The following is a 27,235-nucleotide window of genomic DNA, read 5'->3' as shown; positions in this document are numbered from 1 at the left end:
GTAATGTTTCTCCTACAGATAGATAGTAGTGTTTCTCCTACAGATAGATAGTAGTGTTTCTCCTACAGATAGATAGTAGTGTTTCTCCTACAGATAGATAGTAGTGTTTCTCCTACAGATAGATAGTAGTGTCTCTCCTACAGATAGATAGTAGTGTCTCTCCTACAGATAGATAGTAGTGTCTCTCCTACAGATAGATAGTAGTCTCTCCTACAGATAGATAGTTGTGTTTCTCCTATAGATAGATAGTAGTGTTTCTCCTACAGATAGATAGTAGTGTTTCTCCTACAGATAGATAGTAGTGTTTCTCCTACAGATAGATAGTAGTGTCTCTCCTACAGATAGATAGTAGTGTCTCTCCTACAGATAGATAGTAGTCTCTCCTACAGATAGATAGTTGTGTTTCTCCTATAGATAGATAGTAGTGTTTCTCCTACAGATAGATAGTAGTGTTTCTCCTACAGATAGATAGTAGTGTTTCTCCTACAGATAGATAGTAGTGTCTCTCCTACAGATAGATAAACAGTGTCTGTGTTTCTCCTACAGATAGATAAACAGTGTCTGTGTTTCTCCTACAGATAGATAGTAATGTTTCTCCTACAGATAGATAGTAGTGTCTCTCCTACAGATAGATAAACAGTGTCTGTGTTTCTCCTACAGATAGATAAACAGTGTCTGTCCTACAGATAGTTAAACAGTGTTTCTCCTACAGATCGCCCGGGGCGAGAGCTCTAAGAAGAAGGTTCCAGTGTTTTTCTTTGGAACTCACCAGACGTAAGTAGAGGAGGCTTCCTTCCTGTCTTTCCTCCCTATTCTTCCTGCCCTTCCTTCCTATCGTTCCTGTCCTTCCTTCCTAGCCTTCCTTCCTGTCCTTCTTTCCTATCCTTCCTGTCCTTCCTTCCTAGCCTTCCTTCCTATCGTTCCTGTCCTTCCTTCCTGTCCTTCCTTCCTGTCCTTCCTTCCTATCCTTCCTGTACTTCCTTCCTGTCCTTCCTTCCTGTCCTTCCTATCCTCCCTATCCTTCCTTCCTATCCTCCCTGTCCTTCCTGTCCTTCCTTCCTGTCCTTCCTGTCCTCCCTATCCTTCCTTCCTGTCCATCCTTCCTATCTTTCCTGTCCATCCTTCCTATCTTTCCTGTCCTTCCTTCCTATCCTTCATGTCCTTCCTTCCTGTCCTTCCTTCCTGTCCTACCTTCCTGTCCTTCCTATCCTTCCTGTCCTACCTTCCTGTCCTTCCTATCCTTCCTGTCCTACCTTCCTGTCCTTCCTGTCCTTCCTTCCTATCCTTCCTATCTTTCCTGTCCTTCCTATCCTTCCTATATTTCCTGTCCTTCCTTCCTGTCCTTCCTTCCTGTCCTTCCTTCCTGTCCTTCATATCCTTCCTGTCCTATCCTACCAGACCACAGCTGATTTACTGATGCAGCTTTTTTAAACGTTTTATTTACCTTTTATTTAACTGGGCAAGTCAGTTAAGAACAAATTCTTATTTTCAATAAATAAAATATAAATATAGGACAAAACACACATCACAACAAGAGACACAACACCACAAAGAGATAGAAAACAACAACATAGCAAGGCAGAAACACAACCTAACAGCAACATGGTAGCAGCACACAACATGGTAGCAGCACACAACATGGTAGCAGCACACAACATGGTAGCAGCACAAAACATGGTAGCAGCACAAAACATGGTAGCAGCACAAAACATGGTAGCAGCACAACATGGTAGCAGCACAACATGGTAGCAGCACAAAACATGGTAGCAGCACAAAACATGGTAGCAGCACAAAACATGGTAGCAGCACAACATGGTAGCAGCACAACATGGTAGCAGCACAACATGGTAGCAGCACAAAACATGGTAGCAGCACAAAACATGGTAGCAGCACAACATGGTAGCAGCACAACACATGGTAGCAGCACAACACATGGTAGCAGCACAAAACATGGTAGCAGCACAACATGGTAGCAGCACAAAACATGGTAGCAGCACAAAACATGGTAGCAGCACAAAACATGGTAGCAGCACAAAACATGGTAGCAGCACAACATGGTAGCAGCACAAAACATGGTAGCAGCACAAAACATGGTAGCAGCACAACATGGTAGCAGCACAACACATGGTAGCAGCACAACACATGGTAGCAGCACAAAACATGGTAGCAGCACAAAACATGGTAGCAGCACAACATGGTAGCAGCACAACATGGTAGCAGCACAACATGGTAGCAGCACAAAACATGGTAGCAGCACAAAACATGGTAGCAGCACAACATGGTAGCAGCACAACACATGGTAGCAGCACAAAACATGGTAGCAGCACAAAACACGGTAGCAGCACAAAACACGGTAGCAGCACACAACACGGTAGCAGCACACAACACGGTAGCAGCACACAACACGGTAGCAGCACACAACATGGTATAAACATTATTGGGCCCAGACAACAGCACAAAGGGCAAGAAGGTAGAGACAACAATACGTCACACAAAGTAGCCACACACCGGTCAGTCAGAGTGTCTGAGTGAAGAGATGGAGATAAAACTGTCCCGTTTGAGTGTTTGTTGCAGCTCGTTCCAGTCGCTAACTGAAAAGACGAGGGACGGGAATATTTTTTAAATAGTTACTCCAATAACATCATTATTTATTATTATTATTAATGATCGTTGTTATTATTAATATATAATATAATAATATATTAATATATATATATATTATTTTTTTTAACCTAATATAATAATATATTAATATATATATATATATATTTAACCTGCATTTATCAATATTAATTATTATCGTTATTATGTATTACTATTATTCTTGTTATTTATTATTGTCTCATTAATTATCATTGTTATTTAAAATAATCATTATTTATTATTACTTGATATATTGATTGATTATTGATTGATTGATTATTGATTGATTGATTGATTATTGATTGATTATTGATTGATTGATTATTGATTGATTGATTATTGATTGATTGATTATTGATTGATTATTGATTGATTGATTGATTGATTGATTGATTATTGATTGATTGATTATTGATTGATTGATTGATTGATTATTGATTGATTGATTATTGATTGATTGATTATTGATTGATTGATTATTGATTGATTATTGATTGATTGATTATTGATTGATATATTGATTATTATTCTCATATTATGATTTATTATGGTTATTACATGCTAGTAGATAGTATGATTGGTTTGTATTGACTGTAAGTCACTAGATAAGTGTCCGATAAAGGACCAAAACGGGGATGGATGGTTTCTGTCATTCTGTTCTGGTTTGTGGACCGAGTCTTCTTCTCCTGTCGTTCCCAGAGCATCCATACCCACTGAAAATATAGTGACCTACGTAGGGAACAAGGGCAGATATGGGAAAGGAGTGCGCATCAGAGGTTTCACAGAGGGAATGTGGGAGATAGAGAACACTCCTAGAGTATGCAGCAAACAGAAGGTGGGGAGGACACACACACACTCACTCTCTCACACACACACACTCACTCTCACACACTCTCTCTCTCACTCACGCACACTCACTCACTCTCTCACACACTCACTCACTCACTCTCTCTCTCTCACTCACACACACTCTCACACTCTCTCTCACACACACACACTCTCTCTCTCTCTCTCTCTCTCTCTCTCTCTCTCTCTCTCACACACTCTCTCACATATACTCTCTCGCTCTCTGACACACCTCCCTCCATGTAGTGAATTGGAATGTCTCTTGCTCTCAGCTCAGTCTCTGTTTCTCTGTCTGAAACAGGTGGGTGTTACCCCAGCTAAAAAAGAGCAAGCAGAAAAAAAGCCAGACCCGTCCAAGACATCTGCACCGGTCAAAGTGAGTCAACTGTCCGGCTGTGATACAGACAGTAGCTATATAATAGTAGAAAATAACTTGTATAATATATATATATATTTTTTTTTTAAACTTCAACTTACAGATGTCCACCTCCCTTAAACAGGCCCCAATAAAGGCCCCTAAAACACAAGCGAAGACTATCAAGACAGTGGCAGTGACGGCACCGGGAAACAAGGCGTTACCGGGAAACAAGGCGTTACCGGGAAACAGAAAAACATCTGCCGACGGCCGACAGAGGACCGACACAAGAGCTGAGAAAAGGAAAAAGGTATGGAGGGGAACGCACCAATGTTTCTAAACTTAACATTTATCTGTCAAACCTAGAAGTATAAAATATTTTGAATTGCCGATGTATAAACGTGTTTTATAAATCGATTTTTTTTTTAAAGACCAATAATCTCTGCTCTGCTAATTCGTGTCATTAGATCGGAATGTATTCTTCCCGGGACGAGCCTGTCCAAGGGCAGAAGACAGCCCCGGCCAGTTCAGCTGTAATCCCACCAGGTAAAGAACATTGCCACTATCTGTCAGCCATTTTGTATCAGTCATATCAATGTGTTGTCGTGGGACAGGGATTCTAAAATGGCCGCCCTGTTCTGGTCTCCACAGCCAGCAAGAAGACGAGATTGACGGAGGAGAAAAGCTCGTCCACTCCAAAGAGCGAGAAGACCACAGAAGAGAGAAAGAAACAGGAGAGAAGAGGGAGGAAGAGGAAAAAGGATGATGAGGGAGAGAAGATAACAGAAGAGAGAAAGAAACAGGAGAGAAGAGGGAGGAAGAGGAAAAAGGATGATGAGGGAGAGAAGATGAAGGAAGTTGGTGTTGAAGAGGGAAAGATTGAAGTCAGTAAGATGAGGAAGACGAGGAAGGTGGAAAGTTTAGAAACAGACAAACAAGTAATCCACAAGGAAGAGGTTAAGAAGGGGGACGAGGAGGAGGAGGCTGGGGTAGCAGTGAAGGGGAACGAAGAGGAGGAGGCTGGGTTAGCAGTGAAGGGGAACGAAGAGGAGGAGGCTGGGGTAGCAGTGAAGGAGGCTGGGGTAGCAGTGAAGGGGAACGAAGAGGGTGGGGTAGCAGTGAAGGGGAACGAAGAGGGTGGGGTAGCAGTGAAGGGGAACGAAGAGGGTGGGGTAGCAGTGAAGGGGAACGAAGAGGGTGGGGTAGCAGTGAAGGGGAACGAAGAGGGTGGGGTAGCAGTGAAGGGGAACGAAGAGGGTGGGGTAGCAGTGAAGGGGAACGAAGAGGGTGGGGTAGCAGTGAAGGGGAACGAAGAGGGTGGGGTAGCAGTGAAGGGGAACGAAGAGGGTGGGGTAGCAGTGAAGGGGAACGAAGAGGGTGGGGTAGCAGTGAAGGGGAACGAAGAGGGTGGGGTAGCAGTGAAGGGGAACGAAGAGGGTGGGGTAGCAGTGAAGGGGAACGAAGAGGGTGGGGTAGCAGTGAAGGGGAACGAAGAGGGTGGGTTAGCAGTGAAGGGGAACGAAGAGGAGGATGCTGGGGTAGCAGTGAAGGGGAACGAAGAGGAGGATGCTGGGGTAGCAGTGAAGGGGAACGAAGAGGAGGATGCTGGGGTAGCAGTGAAGGGGAACGAAGAGGAGGATGCTGGGGTAGCAGTGAAGGGGAACGAAGAGGAGGATGCTGGGGTAGCAGTGAAGGGGAACGAAGAGGAGGAGGCTGGGGTAGCAGTGAAGGGGAACGAAGAGGAGCAGACTGGGGTAGCAGTGAAAGGGCACGAAGTGAAGGAAACCGATACTGTCACAGAGATCAGTCCTGGTCAGGATGAAGAGGTGAGTGCTCTCTGACAGGTCCCAAATGGCCCCTTATTCCCTACAGCATTGTCATCATACGAGAATTTTGACCCTAATATCAGGTTTAGTATTACAATACTCGATTACAGTCACGATATTTGATAGGAAAAAGACACCTAAACGATACCACGGCAACAAAAGATGGCATATTAGCCAAAGTCCCAGAATGCCACTGGATCTACTGGACAGGTAAACTCAGCTACTGCTCTGTTCAATCGTTGGCCATCTTGAATTCAATATCACTGGACAGGTAGACTCAGCTACTGCTCTGTTCAATCGTTGGCCATCTTGAATTCAATATCACTGGACAGGTAGACTCAGCTACTGCTCTGTTCAATCGTTGGCCATCTTGAATTCAATATCATGACGGTAGATCGTTTTTACATCAACATGTAACGAATAAATTATACACTGAACAAAAATATACACGCAACATGTAAAAAGTGTTGGTCCCATTTTTTTAAAAAAATTTTATGAGCTGAAATAAAAAAAGATCCCCGAAAACGTATTTCTTTCTTGTTTGTTTACATCCCTGTTTAGTGAGCCTTCTTCCTGACAGGTGTGATCATTACACAGGTGCACCTTGTGCTGGGGACAATAAAAGGCTACTCTTAACAACATGTGCAGTTTTGTCAACAACACAATGCCACAGATGTCTCGAGTTGAGGGAGTTTGCAATTGGAATGCTGACTGCAGGAATGGCCACCAGAGTTGTTGCCAAAAAATGTAATGTTCATTTCTCTACCATAAGCCGCTTCTAATATCGTTTTAGAGAATTTGGCATAACGTCCAACCGGCCTCACAACCGCAGACCACGTGTATGGCGTCGTGTGGGCGAGCGGTTTGCTGTTGTGAACAGAGTGCCCCGTGGTGGTGGGGTTATGGTATGGGCAATACAGACAATGAACACAATTTTATAGATGGCAATTTGAATGCACAAAGATACCGTTTGGTGATCCTGAGGCCCATTGTCGTGCCATTCATCCGCAACCATCACCTCATGTTTCAGCGTGATAATGCACAGCTCCATGTCGCAAGGACCTGGACACAATTCCTGGAAGCTGAAAATGTTCCAGTTCTCCCATGGCCTGCATACTCACCAGACATGTCACCAATTGAGCATGTTTGGAATGCTCTGGATCGACATATCCATCAACTTCACACAGCCATTGAAGAGGAGTGGGACAACATTCCACAGGCCACAATCAACAGCCTGATCAACTCTATGTGAAGGAGATGTGTCACGCTCTATGAGGCAAATGGTCACACCAGATACTGACTGGTTTTCTGATCACACCAGATACTGACTGGTTTTCTGATCACACCAGATACTGACTGGTTTTCTGATCACACCAGATACTGACTGGTTTTCTGATCACACCAGATACTGACTGGTTTTCTGACCCGCACCAGATACTGACTGGTTTCTGATCACACCAGATACTGACTGGTTTTCTGACCCGCACCAGATACTGACTGGTTTTCTGACCCGCACCAGATACTGACTGGTTTCTGATCACACCAGATACTGACTGGTTTTCTGATCACACCAGATACTGACTGGTTTTCTGACCCACACCAGATACTGACTGGTTTCTGATCACACCAGATACTGACTGGTTTCTGATCACACCAGATACTGACTGGTTTTCTGATCACACCAGATACTGACTGGTTTTCTGATCACACCAGATACTGACTGGTTTTCTGATCACACCAGATACTGACTGGTTTTCTGATCACACCAGATACTGACTGGTTTCTGATCACACCAGATACTGACTGGTTTTCTGATCCACACCAGATACTGACTGGTTTTCTGATCCACACCCCTACCCTTTTTAATGTGTCTGTGACCAACAGATTCACATCTGTATTCCCAGTCATGTGAAATCTATAGATTAGGCCCTAATTAATTTAAATTGACTGATTTCCTTATATTATGAACTATAACTCAGTAAAATCGTTATTTGTTCCACGTTGCGTTTTATATTTTAGTTCAGTATGCAATCAATTTTACCATTTTTATTTTTTTTACCAATTTAATTACATAACGGTAATTTAAACAGCAAGCAATGCAGGTGTAGAATCAAATGTATTGGTCACATACACATGGTTAGCAGATGTTATTGGTCACATGGTTAACAGATGTTAATGGTCACATACACATGGTTAGCAGATGTTATTGGTCACATGGTTAACAGATGTTAATGGTCACATACACATGGTTAACAGATGTTATTGGTCACATGGTTAACAGATGTTAATGGTCACATACACATGGTTAGCAGATGTTATTGGTCACATACACATGGTTAGCAGATGTTAATGGTCACATACACATGGTTAGCAGATGTTATTGGTCACATACACATGGTTAGCAGATGTTAATGGTCACATACACATGGTTAGCAGATGTTAATGGTCACATACACATGGTTAGCAGATGTTAATGGTCACATACACATGGTTAGCAGATGTTAATGGTCACATACACATGGTTAGCAGATGTTAATGGTCACATGGTTAGCAGATGTTAATGGTCACATGGTTAGCAGATGGTAATGGTCACATACACATGGTTAGCAGATGTTAATGGTCACATGGTTAGCAGATGGTAATGGTCACATACACATGGTTAGCAGATGTTAATGGTCACATACACATGGTTAGCAGATGTTAATGGTCACATACACATGGTTAGCAGATGTTAATGGTCACATACACATGGTTAGCAGATGTTAATGGTCACATACACATGGTTAGCAGATGTTAATGGTCACATGGTTAGCAGATGTTAATGGTCACATGGTTAGCAGATGGTAATGGTCACATACACATGGTTAGCAGATGTTAATGGTCACATGGTTAGCAGATGGTAATGGTCACATACACATGGTTAGCAGATGTTAATGGTCACATACACATGGTTAGCAGATGTTAATGGTCACATACACATGGTTAGCAGATGTTAATGGTCACATACACATGGTTAGCAGATGTTATTGGTCACATGGTTAGCAGATGTTAATGGTCACATACACATGGTTAGCAGATGTTAATGGTCACATACACATGGTTAGCAGATGTTAATGGTCACATACACATGGTTAGCAGATGTTAATGGTCACATACACATGGTTAGCAGATGTTAATGGTCACATACACATGGTTAGCAGATGTTATTGGTCACATACACATGGTTAGCAGATGTTAATGGTCACATACACATGGTTAGCAGATGTTAATGGTCACATACACATGGTTAGCAGATGTTAATGGTCACATACACATGGTTAGCAGATGTTAATGGTCACATACACATGGTTAGCAGATGTTATTGGTCACATACACATGGTTAGCAGATGTTATTGGTCACATGGTTAGCAGATGTTAATGGTCACATACACATGGTTAGCAGATGTTATTGGTCACATACACATGGTTAACAGATGTTAATGGTCACATACACATGGTTAGCAGATGTTATTGGTCACATACACATGGTTAGCAGATGTTAATGGTCACATACACATGGTTAGCAGATGTTAATGGTCACATACACATGGTTAGCAGATGTTAATGGTCACATACACATGGTTAGCAGATGTTAATGGTCACATGGTTAGCAGATGTTAATGGTCACATGGTTAGCAGATGGTAATGGTCACATACACATGGTTAGCAGATGTTAATGGTCACATGGTTAGCAGATGGTAATGGTCACATACACATGGTTAGCAGATGTTAATGGTCACATACACATGGTTAGCAGATGTTAATGGTCACATACACATGGTTAGCAGATGTTAATGGTCACATACACATGGTTAGCAGATGTTATTGGTCACATACACATGGTTAACAGATGTTAATGGTCACATACACATGGTTAGCAGATGTTATTGGTCACATACACATGGTTAGCAGATGTTAATGGTCACATACACATGGTTAGCAGATGTTAATGGTCACATACACATGGTTAACAGATGTTAATGGTCACATACACATGGTTAGCAGATGTTAATGGTCACATGGTTAGCAGATGTTATTGGTCACATACACATGGTTAGCAGATGTTAATGGTCACATACACATGGTTAGCAGATGTTATTGGTCACATGGTTAGCAGATGTTAATGGTCACATACACATGGTTAGCAGATGTTAATGGTCACATACACATGGTTAGCAGATGTTATTGGTCACATACACATGGTTAGCAGATGTTATTGGTCACATACACATGGTTAGCAGATGTTAATGGTCACATACACATGGTTAACAGATGTTATTGGTCACATGGTTAGCAGATGTTATTGGTCACATGGTTAGCAGATGTTAATGGTCACATGGTTAGCAGATGTTAATGGTCACATGGTTAGCAGATGTTAATGGTCACATGGTTAGCAGATGGTCACATACACATGCTTAGCAGATGTTAATGGTCACATACACATGGTTAGCAGATGTTAACTCACTGCTAGCCTGTACTGGGAGTCTGGGCTGCGAGTGTTGCGAAATGCTTGTGCTTCTAGTTCCGACAATGCAGTAATAACCAACGAGTAATCTAGCTAACAATTCCAAAACTACTACCTTATACACACAAGTGTAAAGGGATAAAGAATATGTACATAAAGATATATGAATGAGTGATGGTACAGAACGGCATAGGCAAGATGAAGCAGATGGTATTGAGTACAGCAGTGAGTCAGTGGAGCTAACATGACGCAGTCCAGACTCCCAGGCTAGCAGTGAGTTAGTGGAGCTAACATGACGCAGTCCAGACTCCCAGGCTAGCAGTGAGTTAGTGGAGCTAACATGATGCAGCCCAGACTCCCAGGCTAGCAGTGAGTTAGTGGAGCTAACATGATGCAGCCCAGACTCCCAGGCTAGCAGTGAGTTAGTGGAGCTAACATGATGCAGCCCAGACTCCCAGGCTAGCAGTGAGTTAGTGGAGCTAACATGATGCAGTCCAGACTCCCAGTACAGGCTAGCAGTGAGTTAGTGGAGCTAACATGATGCAGTCCAGACTCCCAGTACAGGCTAGCAGTGAGTTAGTGGAGCTAACATGATGCAGCCCAGACTCCCAGGCTAGCAGTGAGTTAGTGGAGCTAACATGACGCAGTCCAGACTCCCAGGCTAGCAGTGAGTTAGTGGAGCTAACATGATGCAGTCCAGACTCCCAGGCTAGCAGTGAGTTAGTGGAGCTAACATGATGCAGCCCAGACTCCCAGGCTAGCAGTGAGTTAGTGGAGCTAACATGATGCAGCCCAGACTCCCAGGCTAGCAGTGAGTCAGTGGAGCTAACATGATGCAGCCCAGACTCCCAGGCTAGCAGTGAGTTAGTGGAGCTAACATGATGCAGCCCAGACTCCCAGGCTAGCAGTGAGTTAGTGGAGCTAACATGATGCAGTCCAGACTCCCAGGATAGCAGTGAGTTAGTGGAGCTAACATGATGCAGCCCAGACTCCCAGGCTAGCAGTGAGTTAGTGGAGCTAACATGATGCAGTCCAGACTCCCAGTACAGGCTAGCAGTGAGTTAGTGGAGCTAACATGATGCAGTCCAGACTCCCAGTACAGGCTAGCAGTGAGTTAGTGGAGCTAACATGATGCAGCCCAGACTCCCAGGCTAGCAGTGAGTTAGTGGAGCTAACATGACGCAGTCCAGACTCCCAGGCTAGCAGTGAGTTAGTGGAGCTAACATGATGCAGTCCAGACTCCCAGGCTAGCAGTGAGTTAGTGGAGCTAACATGATGCAGTCCAGACTCCCAGTACAGGCTAGCAGTGAGTTAGTGGAGCTAACATGACGCAGTCCAGACTCCCAGTACAGGCTAGCAGTGAGTTAGTGGAGCTAACATGATGCAGTCCAGACTCCCAGGCTAGCAGTGAGTTAGTGGAGCTAACATGATGCAGTCCAGACTCCCAGGCTAGCAGTGAGTTAGTGGAGCTAACATGATGCAGCCCAGACTCCCAGGCTAGCAGTGAGTTAGTGGAGCTAACATGATGCAGTCCAGACTCCCAGTACAGGCCAGCAGTGAGTTAGTGGAGCTAACATGATGCAGCCCAGACTCCCAGGCGAGCAGTGAGTTAGTGGAGCTAACATGATGCAGTCCAGACTCCCAGTGCAGGCTAGCAGTGAGTTAGTGGAGCTAACATGATGCAGTCCAGACTTCCAGGCTAGCAGTGAGTTAGTGGAGCTAACATGATGCAGTCCAGACTCCCAGGCTAGCAGTGAGTTAGTGGAGCTAACATGATGCAGCCCAGACTCCCAGGCTAGCAGTGAGTTAGTGGAGCTAACATGATGCAGTCCAGACTCCCAGTACAGGCCAGCAGTGAGTTAGTGGAGCTAACATGATGCAGCCCAGACTCCCAGGCGAGCAGTGAGTTAGTGGAGCTAACATGATGCAGTCCAGACTCCCAGTGCAGGCTAGCAGTGAGTTAGTGGAGCTAACATGATGCAGTCCAGACTCCCAGGCTAACAGTGAGTTAGTGGAGCTAACATGATGCAGTCCAGACTCCCAGTGCAGGCTAGCAGTGAGTTAGTGGAGCTAACATGATGCAGTCCAGACTCCCAGGCTAGCAGTGAGTTAGTGGAGCTAACATGATGCAGTCCAGACTCCCAGGCTAGCAGTGAGTTAGTGGAGCTAACATGATGCAGCCCAGACTCCCAGGCTAGCAGTGAGTTAGTGGAGCTAACATGATGCAGTCCAGACTCCCAGTACAGGCCAGCAGTGAGTTAGTGGAGCTAACATGATGCAGCCCAGACTCCCAGGCGAGCAGTGAGTTAGTGGAGCTAACATGATGCAGTCCAGACTCCCAGTGCAGGCTAGCAGTGAGTTAGTGGAGCTAACATGATGCAGTCCAGACTCCCAGGCTAACAGTGAGTTAGTGGAGCTAACATGATGCAGTCCAGACTCCCAGTGCAGGCTAGCAGTGAGTTAGTGGAGCTAACATGATGCAGTCCAGACTCCCAGGCTAGCAGTGAGTTAGTGGAGCTAACATGATGCAGTCCAGACTCCCAGGCTAGCAGTGAGTTAGTGGAGCTAACATGATGCAGTCCAGATCCCAGGCCAGCAGCCCAGACTCCCCAGGCTAGCAGTGAGTTAGTGGAGCTAACATGATGCAGTCCAGACTCCAGGCTAACAGTGAGTTAGTGGAGCTAACATGATGCAGTCCAGACTCCCAGTGCAGGCTAGCAGTGAGTTAGTGGAGCTAACATGATGCAGTCCAGACTCCCAGGCTAACAGTGAGTTAGTGGAACTAACATGATGCAGCCCAGACTCCCAGTACAGGCTAGCAGTGAGTTAGTGGAGCTAACATGATGCAGCCCAGACTCCCAGGCTAGCAGTGAATTAGTGGAGCTAACATGATGCAGCCCAGACTCCCAGTAAAGGCTAGCAGGGAGTTAGTGGAGCTAACATGATGCAGCCCAGACTCCCAGTGCAGGCTAGCAGTGAGTTAGTGAAGCTAACATGGTGCAGTCCAGACTCCCAGGCTAGCAGTGAGTTAGTAGAGCTAACATGATGCAGTCCAGACTCCCAGGCTAGCAGTGAGTTAGTGGAGCTAACATGATGCAGCCCAGACTCCCAGGCTAGCAGTGAGTTAGTGGAGCTAACATGATGCAGCCCAGACTCCCAGGCTAGCAGGGAGTTAGTGAAGCTAACATGGTGCAGTCCAGACTCCCAGGCTAGCAGTGAGTTAGTGGAGCTAACATGATGCAGCCCAGACTCCCAGTGCAGGCTAGCAGTGAGTTAGTGGAGCTAAAATGATGCAGCCCAGACTCCCAGTACAGGCTAGCAGTGAGCTAGTGGAGCTAACATGATACAGCCCAGACTCCCAGGCTAACAGTGAGTTAGTGGAGCTGACCGGGTGCAGGCTATAAGAGGTCGGCTATGCTGATATACAGGCTTGATCTTTGAGACATTTGGCAGAAGTACCGAAAGTAACACACATTTTAGTACCAAACCGTTTTTCATGGTCTAGTGTGGAAATACAGAAGTTTGGGTATACCGTGAGTTATAGCTAGTTATATAGTTATAAGTTATACCGTGAGTTATAGCTAGTTATATAGTTATAAGTTATACCGTGCAACACTTGTTCTCTATCTATATCTCTTAACTATATGGAGTGTCGTTTGAAATGCAGACCAGGTCAACTGTCCTATATTAGTGAAGATTGATAGTGATGTAATATCCTGTTAGTGACATCACATCCTGTGTGTGTGTGTAGCGTCGGCGGCGTCTGGCGGCCAGGAGAGAGAGTGTCCTGAAGTCTCTACAAGGACTTCTCACTAGAAGGAAGGGCCTGAGAAGACACAGCCTTAAACCTACACGGACACCGTGAGCACACACCTCATGAATACACACACACACACCTCATGAATACACACACACACCTCATGAATACACACACACACCTCATGAATACACACACACACCTCATGAATACACACACACACCTCATGAATACACACACACACCTCATGAATACACACACACACGCCTCATGAATACACACACACGCCTCATGAATACGCACACGCCTCATGAATACGCACACGCCTCATGAATACGCACACACGCCTCATGAATACGCACACACGCCTCATGAATACGCACACACGCCTCATGAATACGCACACACGCCTCATGAATACGCACACACGCCTCATGAATACGCACACACGCCTCATGAATACGCACACACGCCTCATGAATACGCACACACGCCTCATGAATACGCACACACGCCTCATGAATACGCACACACGCCTCATGAATACGCACACACGCCTCATGAATACGCACACACGCCTCATGAATACGCACACCCCACACTGCTCCACACTGCCCTACACTGCCCCACACTGCCCCACACTGCCCTACACTGCCCTACACTGCCCCACACTGCTCCACACTGCCCCACACTGCCCTACACTGCTCCACACTGCTCTACACTGCTCTACACTGCTCCACACTGCTCTACACTACCCTACACTACCCTACACTCCACACTGCTCCACACTGCCCTACACTGCTCCACACTGCCCTACACTGCCCCACACTGCCCTACACTGCCCTACACTGCTCCACACTGCTCTACACTGCTCCACACTGCTCCACACTGCCCTACACTGCCCTACACTGCTCTACACTGCCCCACACTGCTCTACACTGCCCTACACTGCCCCACACTGCTCTACACTGCCCCACACTGCTCTACACTGCCCCACACTGCTCTACACTGCCCCACACTGCTCTACACTGCCCCACACTGCTCTACACTGCCCCACACTGCTCTACACTGCCCCACACTGCTCTACACTGCTCTACACTGCTCTACACTGCCCCACACTGCTCTACACTGCTCCACACTGCTCTACACTGCTCCACACTGCTCTACACTGCTCTACACTGCCCCACACTGCCCCACACTGCCCCACACTGCCCCACACTGCTCCACACTGCCCTACACTGCTCCACACTGCCCTACACTGCTCTACACTGCCCCACACTGCTCTACACTGCCCCACACTGCCCCACACTGCCCCACACTGCCCCACACTGCCCCACACTGCCCCACACTGCCCTACACTGCCCCACACTGCCCTACACTGCCCCACACTGCCCCACACTGCCCCACACTGCTCTACACTGCTCTACACTGCCCCACACTGCCCCACACTGCCCCACACTACCCCACACTGCCCCACACTGCTCTACACTGCCCCACACTGCCCCACACTGCCCTACACTGCTCTACACTGCCCCACACTGCCCTACACTGCCCCACACTGCCCCACACTGCCCTACACTGCTCTACACTGCCCTACACTGCCCCACACTGCCCCACACTGCTCTACACTGCCCCACACTGCCCCACACTGCCCCACACTGCTCTACACTGCCCCACACTGCTCTACACTGCTCTACACTGCCCCACACTGCCCCACACTGCCCCACACTGCTCTACACTGCCCTACACTGCCCCACACTGCCCCACACTGCCCCACACTGCTCTACACTGCTCTACACTGCCCCACACTGCTCTACACTGCCCTACACTGCTCTACACTGCCCCACACTGCTCTACACTGCCCCACACTGCTCTACACTGCCCCACACTGCCCTACACTGCCCCACACTGCCCCACACTGCTCTACACTGCTCTACACTGCCCCACACTGCCCTACACTGCCCTACACTGCCCCACACTGCTCTACACTGCCCCACACTGCCCCACACTGCTGTACACTGCTGTACACTGCCCTACACTGCTCTACACTGCCCTACACTGCCCTACACTGCTCTACACTGCCCTACACTGCCCCACACTGCCCCACGCTGCCCTACACTGCCCTACACTGCCCCACGCTGCTCTACACTGCCCCACGCTGCTCTACACTGCCCCACACTGCCCCACACTGCTCTACACTGCTCTACACTGCCCCACACTGCCCTACACTGCCCCACACTGCCCTACACTGACCCACACTGCCCTACACTGCCCTAAGCTCTGAAATAATCTACTTTTTTTTCTTCCTTTCATCAGGAAAAATGGAGCTGAAGAGAAGAAGAGTAGAAAGACAGGCGGGCAGAAAAGGGACAGAAAAACAGCGAGTAAGACAGCAGGCGGCAAGACAGCAGGCGGCAAGACAGCAGGCGGCAAGACAGCAGGCGGCAAGACCGCAGGCGGCAAGACAGCAGGCGGCAAGACAGCAGGCGGAAAGGCAACGGACAGGAAGAAAACAGATGAGAAGGTGGAAAGGACGAAAACGGAAGAACAAAAGATGGAGAAGAAAGTGGAGAGCAAGAAATCAGCGGAGGCTAAGAAGTCCGACTCGACCCGGGCGGAGGCTAAGAAGTCCGACTCGACCCGGGCGGAGGCTAAGAAGTCCGACTCGACCCGGGCGGAGGCTAAGAAGTCCGACTCGACCCGGGCGGAGGCTAAGAAGTCCGACTCGACCCGGGCGGAGGCTAAGAAGTCCGACTCGACCCGGGCGGAGGCTAAGAAGTCCGACTCGACCCGGGCGGACCCGGGCGGAGGCTAAGAAGTCCGACTCGACCCGGGCGGAGGCTAAGAAGTCCGACTCGACCCGGGCGGAGGCTAAGAAGTCCGACTCGACCCGGGCGGAGGCTAAGAAGTCCGACTCGACCCGGGCGGAGGCTAAGAAGTCCGACTCGACCCGGGCGGAGGCTAAGAAGTCCGACTCGACCCGGGCGGAGGCTAAGAAGTCCGACTCGACCCGGGCGGAGGCTAAGAAGTCCGACTCGACCCGGGCGGAGGCTAAGAAGTCCGACTCGACCCGGGCGGAGGCTAAGAAGTCCGACTCGACCCGGGCGGAGGCTAAGAAGTCCGACTCGACCCGGGCGGAGGCTAAGAAGTCCGACTCGAGCCGGGCGGAGGCTAAGAAGTCCGACTCGACCCGGGCGGAGGCTAAGAAGTCCGACTCGAGCCGGGCGGAGGCTAAGAAGTCCGACTCGAGCCGGGCGGAGGCTAAGAAGTCCGACTCGAGCCGGGCGGAGGCTAAGAAGTCCGACTCGAGCCGGGCGGAGGCTAAGAAGTCCGACTCGAGCCGGGCGGAGGCTAAGAAGTCCGACTCGAGCCGGGCGGAGGCTAAGAAGTCCGACTCGAGCCGGGCGGAGGCTAAGAAGTCCGACTCGAGCCGGGCGGAGGCTACGAAGTCCGAAGTCAAGAAACTGGAGACAGAAAAGGTAGAGAGACTACAGGAGGAGGAGCCTAAATCACCTCAGTGAGTACAGGAATGAATAACCCGTCTGTCCTGCCTGTCTCCCCTGTACCTGTCCTTTATCTACCTGTCTGCCTGTCTCCCCTGTACCTGTCCTTTATCTACCTGTCTGCCCTGTACCTGTCTTTTATCTACCGGTCTGCCTGTCTCCCCTGTACCTGTCCTTTATCTACCCGTCTGCCCTGTACCTGTCCTTTATCTACCCGTCTCCCCTGTACCTGTCTTTTATCTACCCGTCTGCCCTGTACCTGTCTTTTATCTACCCGTCTGCCCTGTACCTGTCTTTTATCTACCTGTCTGCCCTGTACCTGTCTTTTATCTACCTGTCTGCCCTGTACCTGTCTTTTATCTACCTGTCTGCCCTGTACCTGTCTTTTATCTGCCTGTCTGCCCTGTACCTGTCTTTTATCTGCCTGTCTGCCCTGTACCTGTCTTTTATCTGCCTGTCTGCCCTGTACCTGTCTTTTATCTGCCTGTCTGCCCTGTACCTGTCTTTTATCTGCCTGTCTGCCCTGTACCTGTCTTTTATCTGCCTGTCTCCCCTGTACCTGTCTTTTATCTGCCTGTCTGCCTGTCTCCCCTGTACCTGTCCTTTATCTACCTGTCCTTTATCTGCCTGTCTGCCTGTCTGCCCTGTACCTGTCTTTTATCTACCTGTCTGCCTGTCTCCCCTGTACCTGTCTTTTATCTACCTGTCTCCCCTGTACCTGTCCTTTATCTACCTGTCCTTTATCTGCCTGTCTGCCTGTCTGCCCTGTACCTGTCTTTTATCTACCTGTCTGCCTGTCTGCCCTGTACCTGTCTTTTATCTACCTGTCTGCCTGTCTCCCCTGTACCTGTCTTTTATCTACCTGTCTGCCCTGTACCTGTCTTTTATCTACCTGTCTGCCTGTCTGCCCTGTACCTGTCCTTTATCTGCCTGTCTGCCCTGTACCTGTCCTTTATCTACCCGTCTCCCCTGTACCTGTCCTTTATCTACCTGTCTCCCTGTCTCCCCTGTACCTGTCTTTTATCTACCTGTCTGCCCTGTACCTGTCTTTTATCTACCTGTCTGCCTGTCTCCCCTGTACCTGTCCTTTGTCTGCCTGTCTCCCCTGTACCTGTCCTTTATCTACCTGTCTGCCCTGTACCTGTCCTTTATCTACCTGTCTGCCTTGTACCTGTCTTTTATCTACCTGTCTGCCCTGTACCTGTCCTTTATCTACCTGTCTACCCGTCTCCCCTGTACCTGTCCTTTATCTACCTGTCTGCCCTGTACCTGTCTTTTATATACCTGTCTGCCCTGTACCTGTCCTTTATCTACCTGTCTGCCTGTCTCCCCTGTACCTGTATTTTATCTACCTGTCTGCCCTGTACCTGTCCTTTATCTACCTGTCTGCCCTGTACCTGTCGGTGATCATAACTAACCAATGGTTGTCTTCTCTGTACCAGGAGAGGTGTACCAGGGGACAGCCAGATAACAGACAGCGTGTCCAAGCTACATGCCACTAAAGAATCTTTCAGTCTAACGGACTCTACCCTGCACCGTATACACGGAGACATACGCATCTCTCTGAAGACGGACAACCCTGTGAGTCACGCGCACAACCTTTGATCTATTTGAGAAATAACCGTTTACCCCCCACCCCCATCCATCAGGAAATTATTCGGTGTCTGATAGTCCTGGACCAACTCACTATGTTCTATATAACGTCTCTCTCTCTCTCTCTCACTGTCTCTCTCTTTTTCTCTGTGTGTCTCTGTGTGTCTCTGTGTGTCTCTCACTGTCTCTGTCTGTCTCTGTGTGTCTCTGTGTGTCTCTCTCTCACTGTCTCTCTCTTTTTCTCTGTGTGTCTCTGTGTTTCTCTGTGTTTCTCTGTGCGTCTCTGTGCGTCTCTGTGTCTCTCTCACTGTCTCTCTCTTTTTCTCTGTGTGTATGTCTCTCTGTCTCTGTCTCTCAGGATATTAGTAAGTGTCTGACAGCGCTGGACCAACTCAGTATGGTCTATGTAACATCACAACACGTCCAGAGACACAGTGAACTCATCACTACGCTCAGAAAGGTACGACTGCTACTATATACATCCAATAAAACACCTGACAATACCCCATAATGACAAAGCAAAAAATCTGTTTTTAGAAGTTTTTGCAAATTTATTAAAAATTCAGTATTCAGACCCTTTACTCAGTACTTTGTTGAAGCACCTTTGGCAGTGTTTACAGAATTGAGTCTTCTTGGGTATGATGCTACAAGCTTGGCAGCGATTACAGCCTGGAGTCTTCTTGGGTATGATGCTACAAGCTTGGCAGCGATTACAGCCTGGAGTCTTCTTGGGTATGATGCTACAAGCTTGGCAGATTACAGCCTGGAGTCTTCTTTTTTATGATTGAACAAGCCCACAGCCAGCTGTATTTGGGAGTTTTCACAGCCAGCTCTTTTGAACAAGGCCCCACAGCCAGCTCCTTTTGAACAAGGACCCACAGCCAGCTCCTTTGAACAAGGCCCCACAGCCAGCTCCTTTTGAACAAGGCCCCACAGCCAGCTCCTTTTTTTGAACAAGGCCCCACAGCCAGCTCCTTTTGAACAAGGCCCCACAGCCAGCTCCTTTTGAACAAGGCCCCACAGCCAGCTCCTTTTGAACAAGGACCCACAGCCAGCTCCTTTTGAACAAGGCCCCACAGCCAGCTCCTTTTGAACAAGGCCCCACAGCCAGCTCCTTTTGAACAAGGCCCCACAGCCAGCTCCTTTTGAACAAGGCCCCACAGCCAGCTCCTTTTGAACAAGGCCCCACAGCCAGCTCCTTTTGAACAAGGCCCCACAGCCAGCTCCTTTTGAACAAGGACCCACAGCCAGCTCCTTTTGAACAAGGCCCCACAGCCAGCTCCCACAGCCAGCTTTGAACAAGGCCCCACAGCCAGCTCCTTTTGAACAAGGACCCACAGCCAGCTTTGAACAAGGCCCCACAGCCAGCTCCTTTTGAACAAGGACCCACAGCCAGCTCCTTTTGAACAAGGACCCACAGCCAGCTCCTTTTGAACAAGGCCCCACAGCCAGCTCCTTTTGAACAAGGCCCCACAGCCAGCTCCTTTTGAACAAGGCCCCACAGCCAGCTCCTTTTGAACAAGGACCCACAGCCAGCTCCTTTTGAACAAGGACCCACAGCCAGCTCCTTTTGAACAAGGCCCCACAGCTTCATAAATCATTGTGTGTGTGTGTGTAGTCTTCTCAGAAATAGCACAACAGTTTATAACCCCCCCCCCCCCCCCCGGGAAGCAGACATTGACCTACTATAGCAAGGTCATAATCCCCTATAATCCTCTGGTCAAAACTAAAGTGGTTTGACTTGAGGATGAGTGAGCACAACTTTTGACCAACGCCCTAAACTTGCATTTCTACCCCTTGACCTTTTCCATATTTTGTTACATAACAGCCTTATTCTAAAATGTATTAAATTGTTTGTTTTTTTTCCCTCATCAATCTACACACAATACCCCACAATGACATCACAATATCCCATAATGACATCACAATATCCCATAATGACATCACAATATCCCATAATGACATCACAATATCCCATAATGACATCACAATAGAAAACATCATAATGACAAAGAAAAACAGGTTTAACGTGTATTAAATATATATTTTTAAACGCATTCAGACCCTTTACTCAGTTACAAGCTTGGCACACCTGTATTTGGGGAGTTTCTCCCATTCTTCTGTGCAGATCCTCTCAAGCTCTGTGAGGTTGGATGGGGAGCGTCGCTGCACAGCTATTTTCAGGTCTCTCCAGAGATGTTCGATCAGGTTCAAGTCTGGGCTCTGGCTGGGCCACTCAAGGACATTCAGAGACTTGTCCCGTTATCCTGTTGGAAGGTGAACCTTCACCCCAGTCTGAGGTCCTGAATGCTCTGGAGCAGGTTTTCATCAAGGATCTTTCTGTACTTTGTTCTGTTAATCTTTACCTCGATCCTGACTAGACTCCCAGTCCCTGCCGCTGAAAAACATCCCCACAGCATGATGCTGCCACCACCATGTTTCACCGTAGGGATGGTATCGGGTTTCCTCTAGACGTGAAGCTTGGCGTTCAGGACCAAGTGTTCAATCTTGGTTTCATCAGACCAGAGAATCTTGTTTCTCATGGTCTGAGAGTCTTTAGGTGCCTTTTGGCAAACTCTAAGCATGCTGTCATGTGCCTTTTACTGAGGAGTGACTTCTGTCTGGCCACTCTACCATAAAGGCCTGATTTGATGGAGTGCTGCAGAGATGGTTGTCCTTCTGGAAGGTTCTCCCATCTCCACAGAGGAACTCTGGAGCTTTCTCAGAGGGACCATCGGGTTATTGGTCCCCTCACCTTCAGTTTGTCCGGACGGCCAGCTCTAGGAAGAGTCTTGGTGGTTCCAAACTTCCTCCATTTAAGAATGATGGAGGCCATTGTGTTCTTGGTGAACTTCAATACTGCAGAAATGTTTTGGTGTCCTTCCCCAGATCTGCGCCTCGACACAATCCTGTCTCTGAGCTCTACAGACAATTCCTTTGACCTCATGGCTTGGTTTTTGCTTTGACATGCACTGTTAACTGTGGGATCTTTTATATATACAGGCGTGTGCCTTTCCAAATCATGTCTAATCAATAGAATTTACCACAGGTGGACTCCAATCAAGTTGTAGAAACATCTCAAGGATGATCAATGGAAACAGGACGCACCTGAGATCAATTTCAAGTCCCATATCAAAGGGTCTGAATATTATGTAAATAAGATTTTTCTATTTTTTTACTTTTAATACATTTTCAAACATGTCTAAACCTGTTTTCGCTTTGTCATTATGGAGTATTGTGTGTAGATTGAAGAAAATGTTTTAAGTAATCAATTTTGGAAAAAGGCCAGAATTTAACAAAATGTTGAGAAAGTCGAAGAATTTGAATACTTTCCGAACACAGCTGACGTACAGAACCAGACACACACAGCTGACGTACAGAACCAGACACACACAGCTGACGTACAGAACCAGACACACACAGCTGACGTACAGAACCAGACACACACAGCTGACGTACAGAACCAGACACACACAGCTGACGTACAGAACCAGGCACACAGCTGACGTACAGAACCAGGCACACAGAACCAGACACACACAGCTGACGTACAGAACCAACACAGAACACACACAGCTGACGACAGAACCAGGCACACACAGAACCAGACACACACAGCTGACGTACAGAACCAGACACACACAGCTGACGTACAGAACCAGACACACACAGCTGACGTACAGAACCAGGCACACAGAACCAGACACACACAGCTGACGTACAGAACCAGACACACACAGCTGACGTACAGAACCAGGCACACAGAACCAGACACACACAGCTGACGTACAGAACCAGACACACACAGCTGACGTACAGAACCAGACACACACAGCTGACGTACAGAACCAGGCACACAGAACCAGACACACACAGCTGACGTACAGAACCAGACACACAGAACCAGGCACACAGAACCACACACAGAACCAGGCACACACAGCTGACGTACAGAACCAGGCACACAGCTGACGTACAGAACCAGACACACACAGCCGACGTACAGAACCAGGCACACAGCTGACGAACAGAACCAGGCACACAGCTGACGTACAGAACCAGGCACACAGCTGACGTACAGAACCAGACACACAGAACCAGACACACACAGCTGACGTACAGAACCAGGCACACAGAACCAGACACACACAGCTGACGTACAGAACCAGCACACAGCCGACACAGAACCAGACACACACAGCTGACGTACAGAACCAGACACACACAGCTGACGTACAGAACCAGGCACACAGAACCAGACACACACAGCTGACGTACAGAACCAGGCACACAGAACCAGACACACAGAACCAGGCACACAGAACCAGGCACACAGAACCAGGCACACAGAACCAGGCACACACAGCTGACGTACAGAACCAGGCACACAGCTGATGTACAGAACCAGGCACACAGCTGACGTACAGAACCAGACACACACACAGAACCAGACACACACAGCTGACGTACAGAACCAGCACACACACAGCTGACGTACAGAACCACACACAGAACCAGAACCAGGCACACAGACAGAACCAGAGCTGACGTACAGAACCACACACAGCGACGTACAGAACCAGGGGAACAGAACCAGACACACAGCTGACGTACAGAACCAGGCACACAGCCGACGTACAGAACCAGGCACACAGCTGACGTACAGAACCAGACACACACAGCTGACGTACAGAACCAGGCACACAGCCGACGTACAGAACCAGGCACACAGCCGACGTACAGAACCAGGCACACAGCCGACGTACAGAACCAGGCACACACAGCCGACGTACAGAACCAGGCACACACAGCCGACGTACAGAACCAGGCACACAGCTGACGTACAGAACCAGGCACACAGCTGACGTACAGAACCAGGCACACAGAACCAGACACACACAGCCGACGTACAGAACCAGGCACACAGCCGACGTACAGAACCAGACACACACAGCTGACGTACAGAACCAGGCACACACAGCTGACGTACAGAACCAGGCACACAGAACCAGACACACACAGCTGACGTACAGAACCAGGCACACAGAACCAGGCACACAGAACCAGGCACACAGAACCAGGCACACACAGCTGACGTACAGAACCAGGCACACAGCTGACGTACAGAACCAGGCACACAGAACCAGACACACACAGCTGACGTACAGAACCAGGCACACAGAACCAGACACACACAGCTGACGTACAGAACCAGACACACACAGCTGATGTACAGAACCAGGCACACAGAACCAGACACACACAGCTGACGTACAGAACCAGGCACACAGAACCAGACACACACAGCCGACGTACAGAACCAGGCACACAGCTGACGTACAGAACCAGGCACACAGCTGACGTACAGAACCAGGCACACAGCTGACGTACAGAACCAGGCACACAGCTGACGTACAGAACCAGGCACACAGCTGACGTACAGAACCAGGCACACAGCCGACGTACAGAACCAGACACACACAGCCGACGTACAGAACCAGACACACACAGCCGACGTACAGAACCAGGCACACACAGACGTACAGAACCAGGCACACAGCTGACGTACAGAACCAGACACACACAGCTGACGTACAGAACCAGGCACACAGCCGACGTACAGAACCAGGCACACAGCCGACGTACAGAACCAGGGGAACAGAACCAGACACACAGCTGACGTACAGAACCAGACACACACAGCCGACGTACAGAACCAGGCACACAGCTGACGTACAGAACCAGACACACACAGCTGACGTACAGAACCAGGAACCAGAACCAGGAACAGAACCACACACAGCTGACGTACAGAACCAGGCACACAGCCGACGTACAGAACCAGGCACACACAGCCGACGTACAGAACCAGGCACACACAGCCGACGTACAGAACCAGGCACACACAGCGGACGTACAGAACCAGGCACACAGCTGACGTACAGAACCAGGGGAACAGAACCAGGCACACAGCTGACGTACAGAACCAGGGGAACAGAACCAGGCACACAGCTGACGTACAGAACCAGGGGAACAGAACCAGGCACACACAGCCGACGTACAGAACCAGGGGAACAGAACCAGGCACACAGCTGACGAACAGAACCAGGCACACACAGCCGACGTACAGAACCAGGCACACAGCTGACGTACAGAACCAGGCACACAGCTGACGTACAGAACCAGACACACAGCTGACGTACAGAACCAGCACACAGCTGTACAGAACCAGGCGAACAGAACCAGGCACACAGCCGACGTACAGAACCAGGCACACACAGCTGACGTACAGAACCAGGCACACACAGCCGACGTACAGAACCAGGCACACAGCTGACGTACAGAACCAGGCACACAGCTGACGTACAGAACCAGGCACACAGCTGACGTACAGAACCAGGCGAACAGAACCAGACACACAGCTGACGTACAGAACCAGGCACACAGGGAACAGAACCAGACACACACAGCTGACGACAGAACCAGAACAGAACAGGCACACAGCCGACGTACAGAACCAGGCACACACAGCCGACGTACAGAACCAGGCACACAGCTGACGTACAGAACCAGGCACACAGCTGACGAACAGAACCAGGCGAACAGAACCAGGCACACACAGCTGACGAACAGAACCAGACACACACAGCCGACGTACAGAACCAGGCACACAGCAGCCGACAGAACCAGGGGAACAACCAGGCACACAGCTGACGTACAGAACCAGGGGAACAGAACCAGGCACACAGCTGACGAACAGAACCAGGCACACAGCTGACGTACAGAACCAGGCGAACAGAACCAGGCACACAGCTGACGTACAGAACCAGGGGAACAGAACCAGGCACACACAGCCGACGTACAGAACCAGGCACACAGCTGACATACAGAACCAGGCACACAGAACCAGGCACACACAGCTGACGTACAGAACCAGGCACACAGCTGACGTACAGAACCAGGCACACAGCTGACGTACAGAACCAGGCACACAGCTGACGAACAGAACCAGGCACACAGCTGACGAACAGAACCAGGCGAACAGAACCAGGCACACAGCTGACGTACAGAACCAGGCGCACACAGCCGACGTACAGAACCAGGCGAACAGAACCAGGCACACAGCCGACGTACAGAACCAGGGAACAGAACCAGGCACACAGCTGACGAACAGAACCAGGCACACACAGCCGACGTACAGAACCAGACACACAGAACCAGGCACACAGCTGACGTACAGAACCAGGCACACAGCTGACGTACAGAACCAGGCACACAGCTGATGTACAGAACCAGGGGAACAGAACCAGACACACAGCTGACGTACAGAACCAGGCACACAGCTGACGTACAGAACCAGGGGAACAGAACCAGGCACACAGCCGACGTACAGAACCAGGCACACAGCTGACGTACAGAACCAGGGGAACAGAACCAGACACACAGCTGACGTACAGAACCAGGGGAACAGAACCAGGCACACAGCTGACGTACAGAACCAGGGGAACAGAACCAGGCACACACAGCTGACGAACAGAACCAGGGGTACAGAACCAGGCACACACAGCTGACGAACAGAACCAGGCGCACACAGCTGACGTACAGAACCAGGGGAACAGAACCAGGCACACAGCTGACGTACAGAACCAGGGGAACAGAACCAGGCACACAGCCGACGTACAGAACCAGGCACACAGCTGACGTACAGAACCAGGGAACAGAACCAGGCACACACAGCTGACGAACAGAACCAGGCGTACAGAACCAGGCACACAGCTGACGTACAGAACCAGGCGCACACAGCTGACGTACAGAACCAGGCGCACACAGCTGACGTACAGAACCAGGCGAACAGAACCAGGCACACAGCTGACGTACAGAACCAGGCACACAGCTGACGAACAGAACCAGGCACACAGCTGACGTACAGAACCAGGCACACAGCTGACGTACAGAACCAGGGGAACAGAACCAGGCACACAGCTGACGTACAGAACCAGGCGAACAGAACCAGGCACACAGCTGACGTACAGAACCAGGCGTACAGAACCAGGCACACAGCTGACGTACAGAACCAGGCACACACAGCTGACGAACAGAACCAGGCACACAGCTGACGAACAGAACCAGGCACACAGAACCAGTCTAAAGTTTGGACACAGATACTCATTCCAGGGTTTTTCTTTATTTTGACTATTTTCTACACTG

The 27,235-nt window shown here is 48.9% G+C and overlaps 1 protein-coding gene across 1 annotated transcript in view; it reads left to right on the top strand.

Moving 5' to 3' along the window:
* Positions 1 to 27,235, top strand: part of LOC135574402 (zinc finger CCCH domain-containing protein 13-like) — a 40,259-nt gene that overhangs the window by 11,929 nt on the left and 1,095 nt on the right. Inside the window, exons 3-13 of the mRNA XM_065025992.1 lie at positions 713 to 774; positions 3,343 to 3,478; positions 3,791 to 3,865; positions 3,990 to 4,154; positions 4,312 to 4,390; positions 4,496 to 5,670; positions 13,926 to 14,035; positions 16,248 to 16,679; positions 16,711 to 17,448; positions 18,877 to 19,015; positions 19,386 to 19,487. Coding sequence (XP_064882064.1) covers positions 713 to 774; positions 3,343 to 3,478; positions 3,791 to 3,865; positions 3,990 to 4,154; positions 4,312 to 4,390; positions 4,496 to 5,670; positions 13,926 to 14,035; positions 16,248 to 16,679; positions 16,711 to 17,448; positions 18,877 to 19,015; positions 19,386 to 19,487 — 3,213 coding nt within the window. The remainder of the gene's footprint in view (positions 1 to 712; positions 775 to 3,342; positions 3,479 to 3,790; positions 3,866 to 3,989; positions 4,155 to 4,311; positions 4,391 to 4,495; positions 5,671 to 13,925; positions 14,036 to 16,247; positions 16,680 to 16,710; positions 17,449 to 18,876; positions 19,016 to 19,385; positions 19,488 to 27,235) is intronic.

The sequence above is a fragment of the Oncorhynchus nerka genome, linkage group LG12, assembly GCF_034236695.1.
Source record: "Oncorhynchus nerka isolate Pitt River linkage group LG12, Oner_Uvic_2.0, whole genome shotgun sequence".
Lineage (NCBI taxonomy): Eukaryota > Metazoa > Chordata > Actinopteri > Salmoniformes > Salmonidae > Oncorhynchus > Oncorhynchus nerka.
The sequence above is the reverse complement of the archived record's forward strand: the minus strand, read 5'-3'. Positions and strand labels throughout refer to the sequence as shown.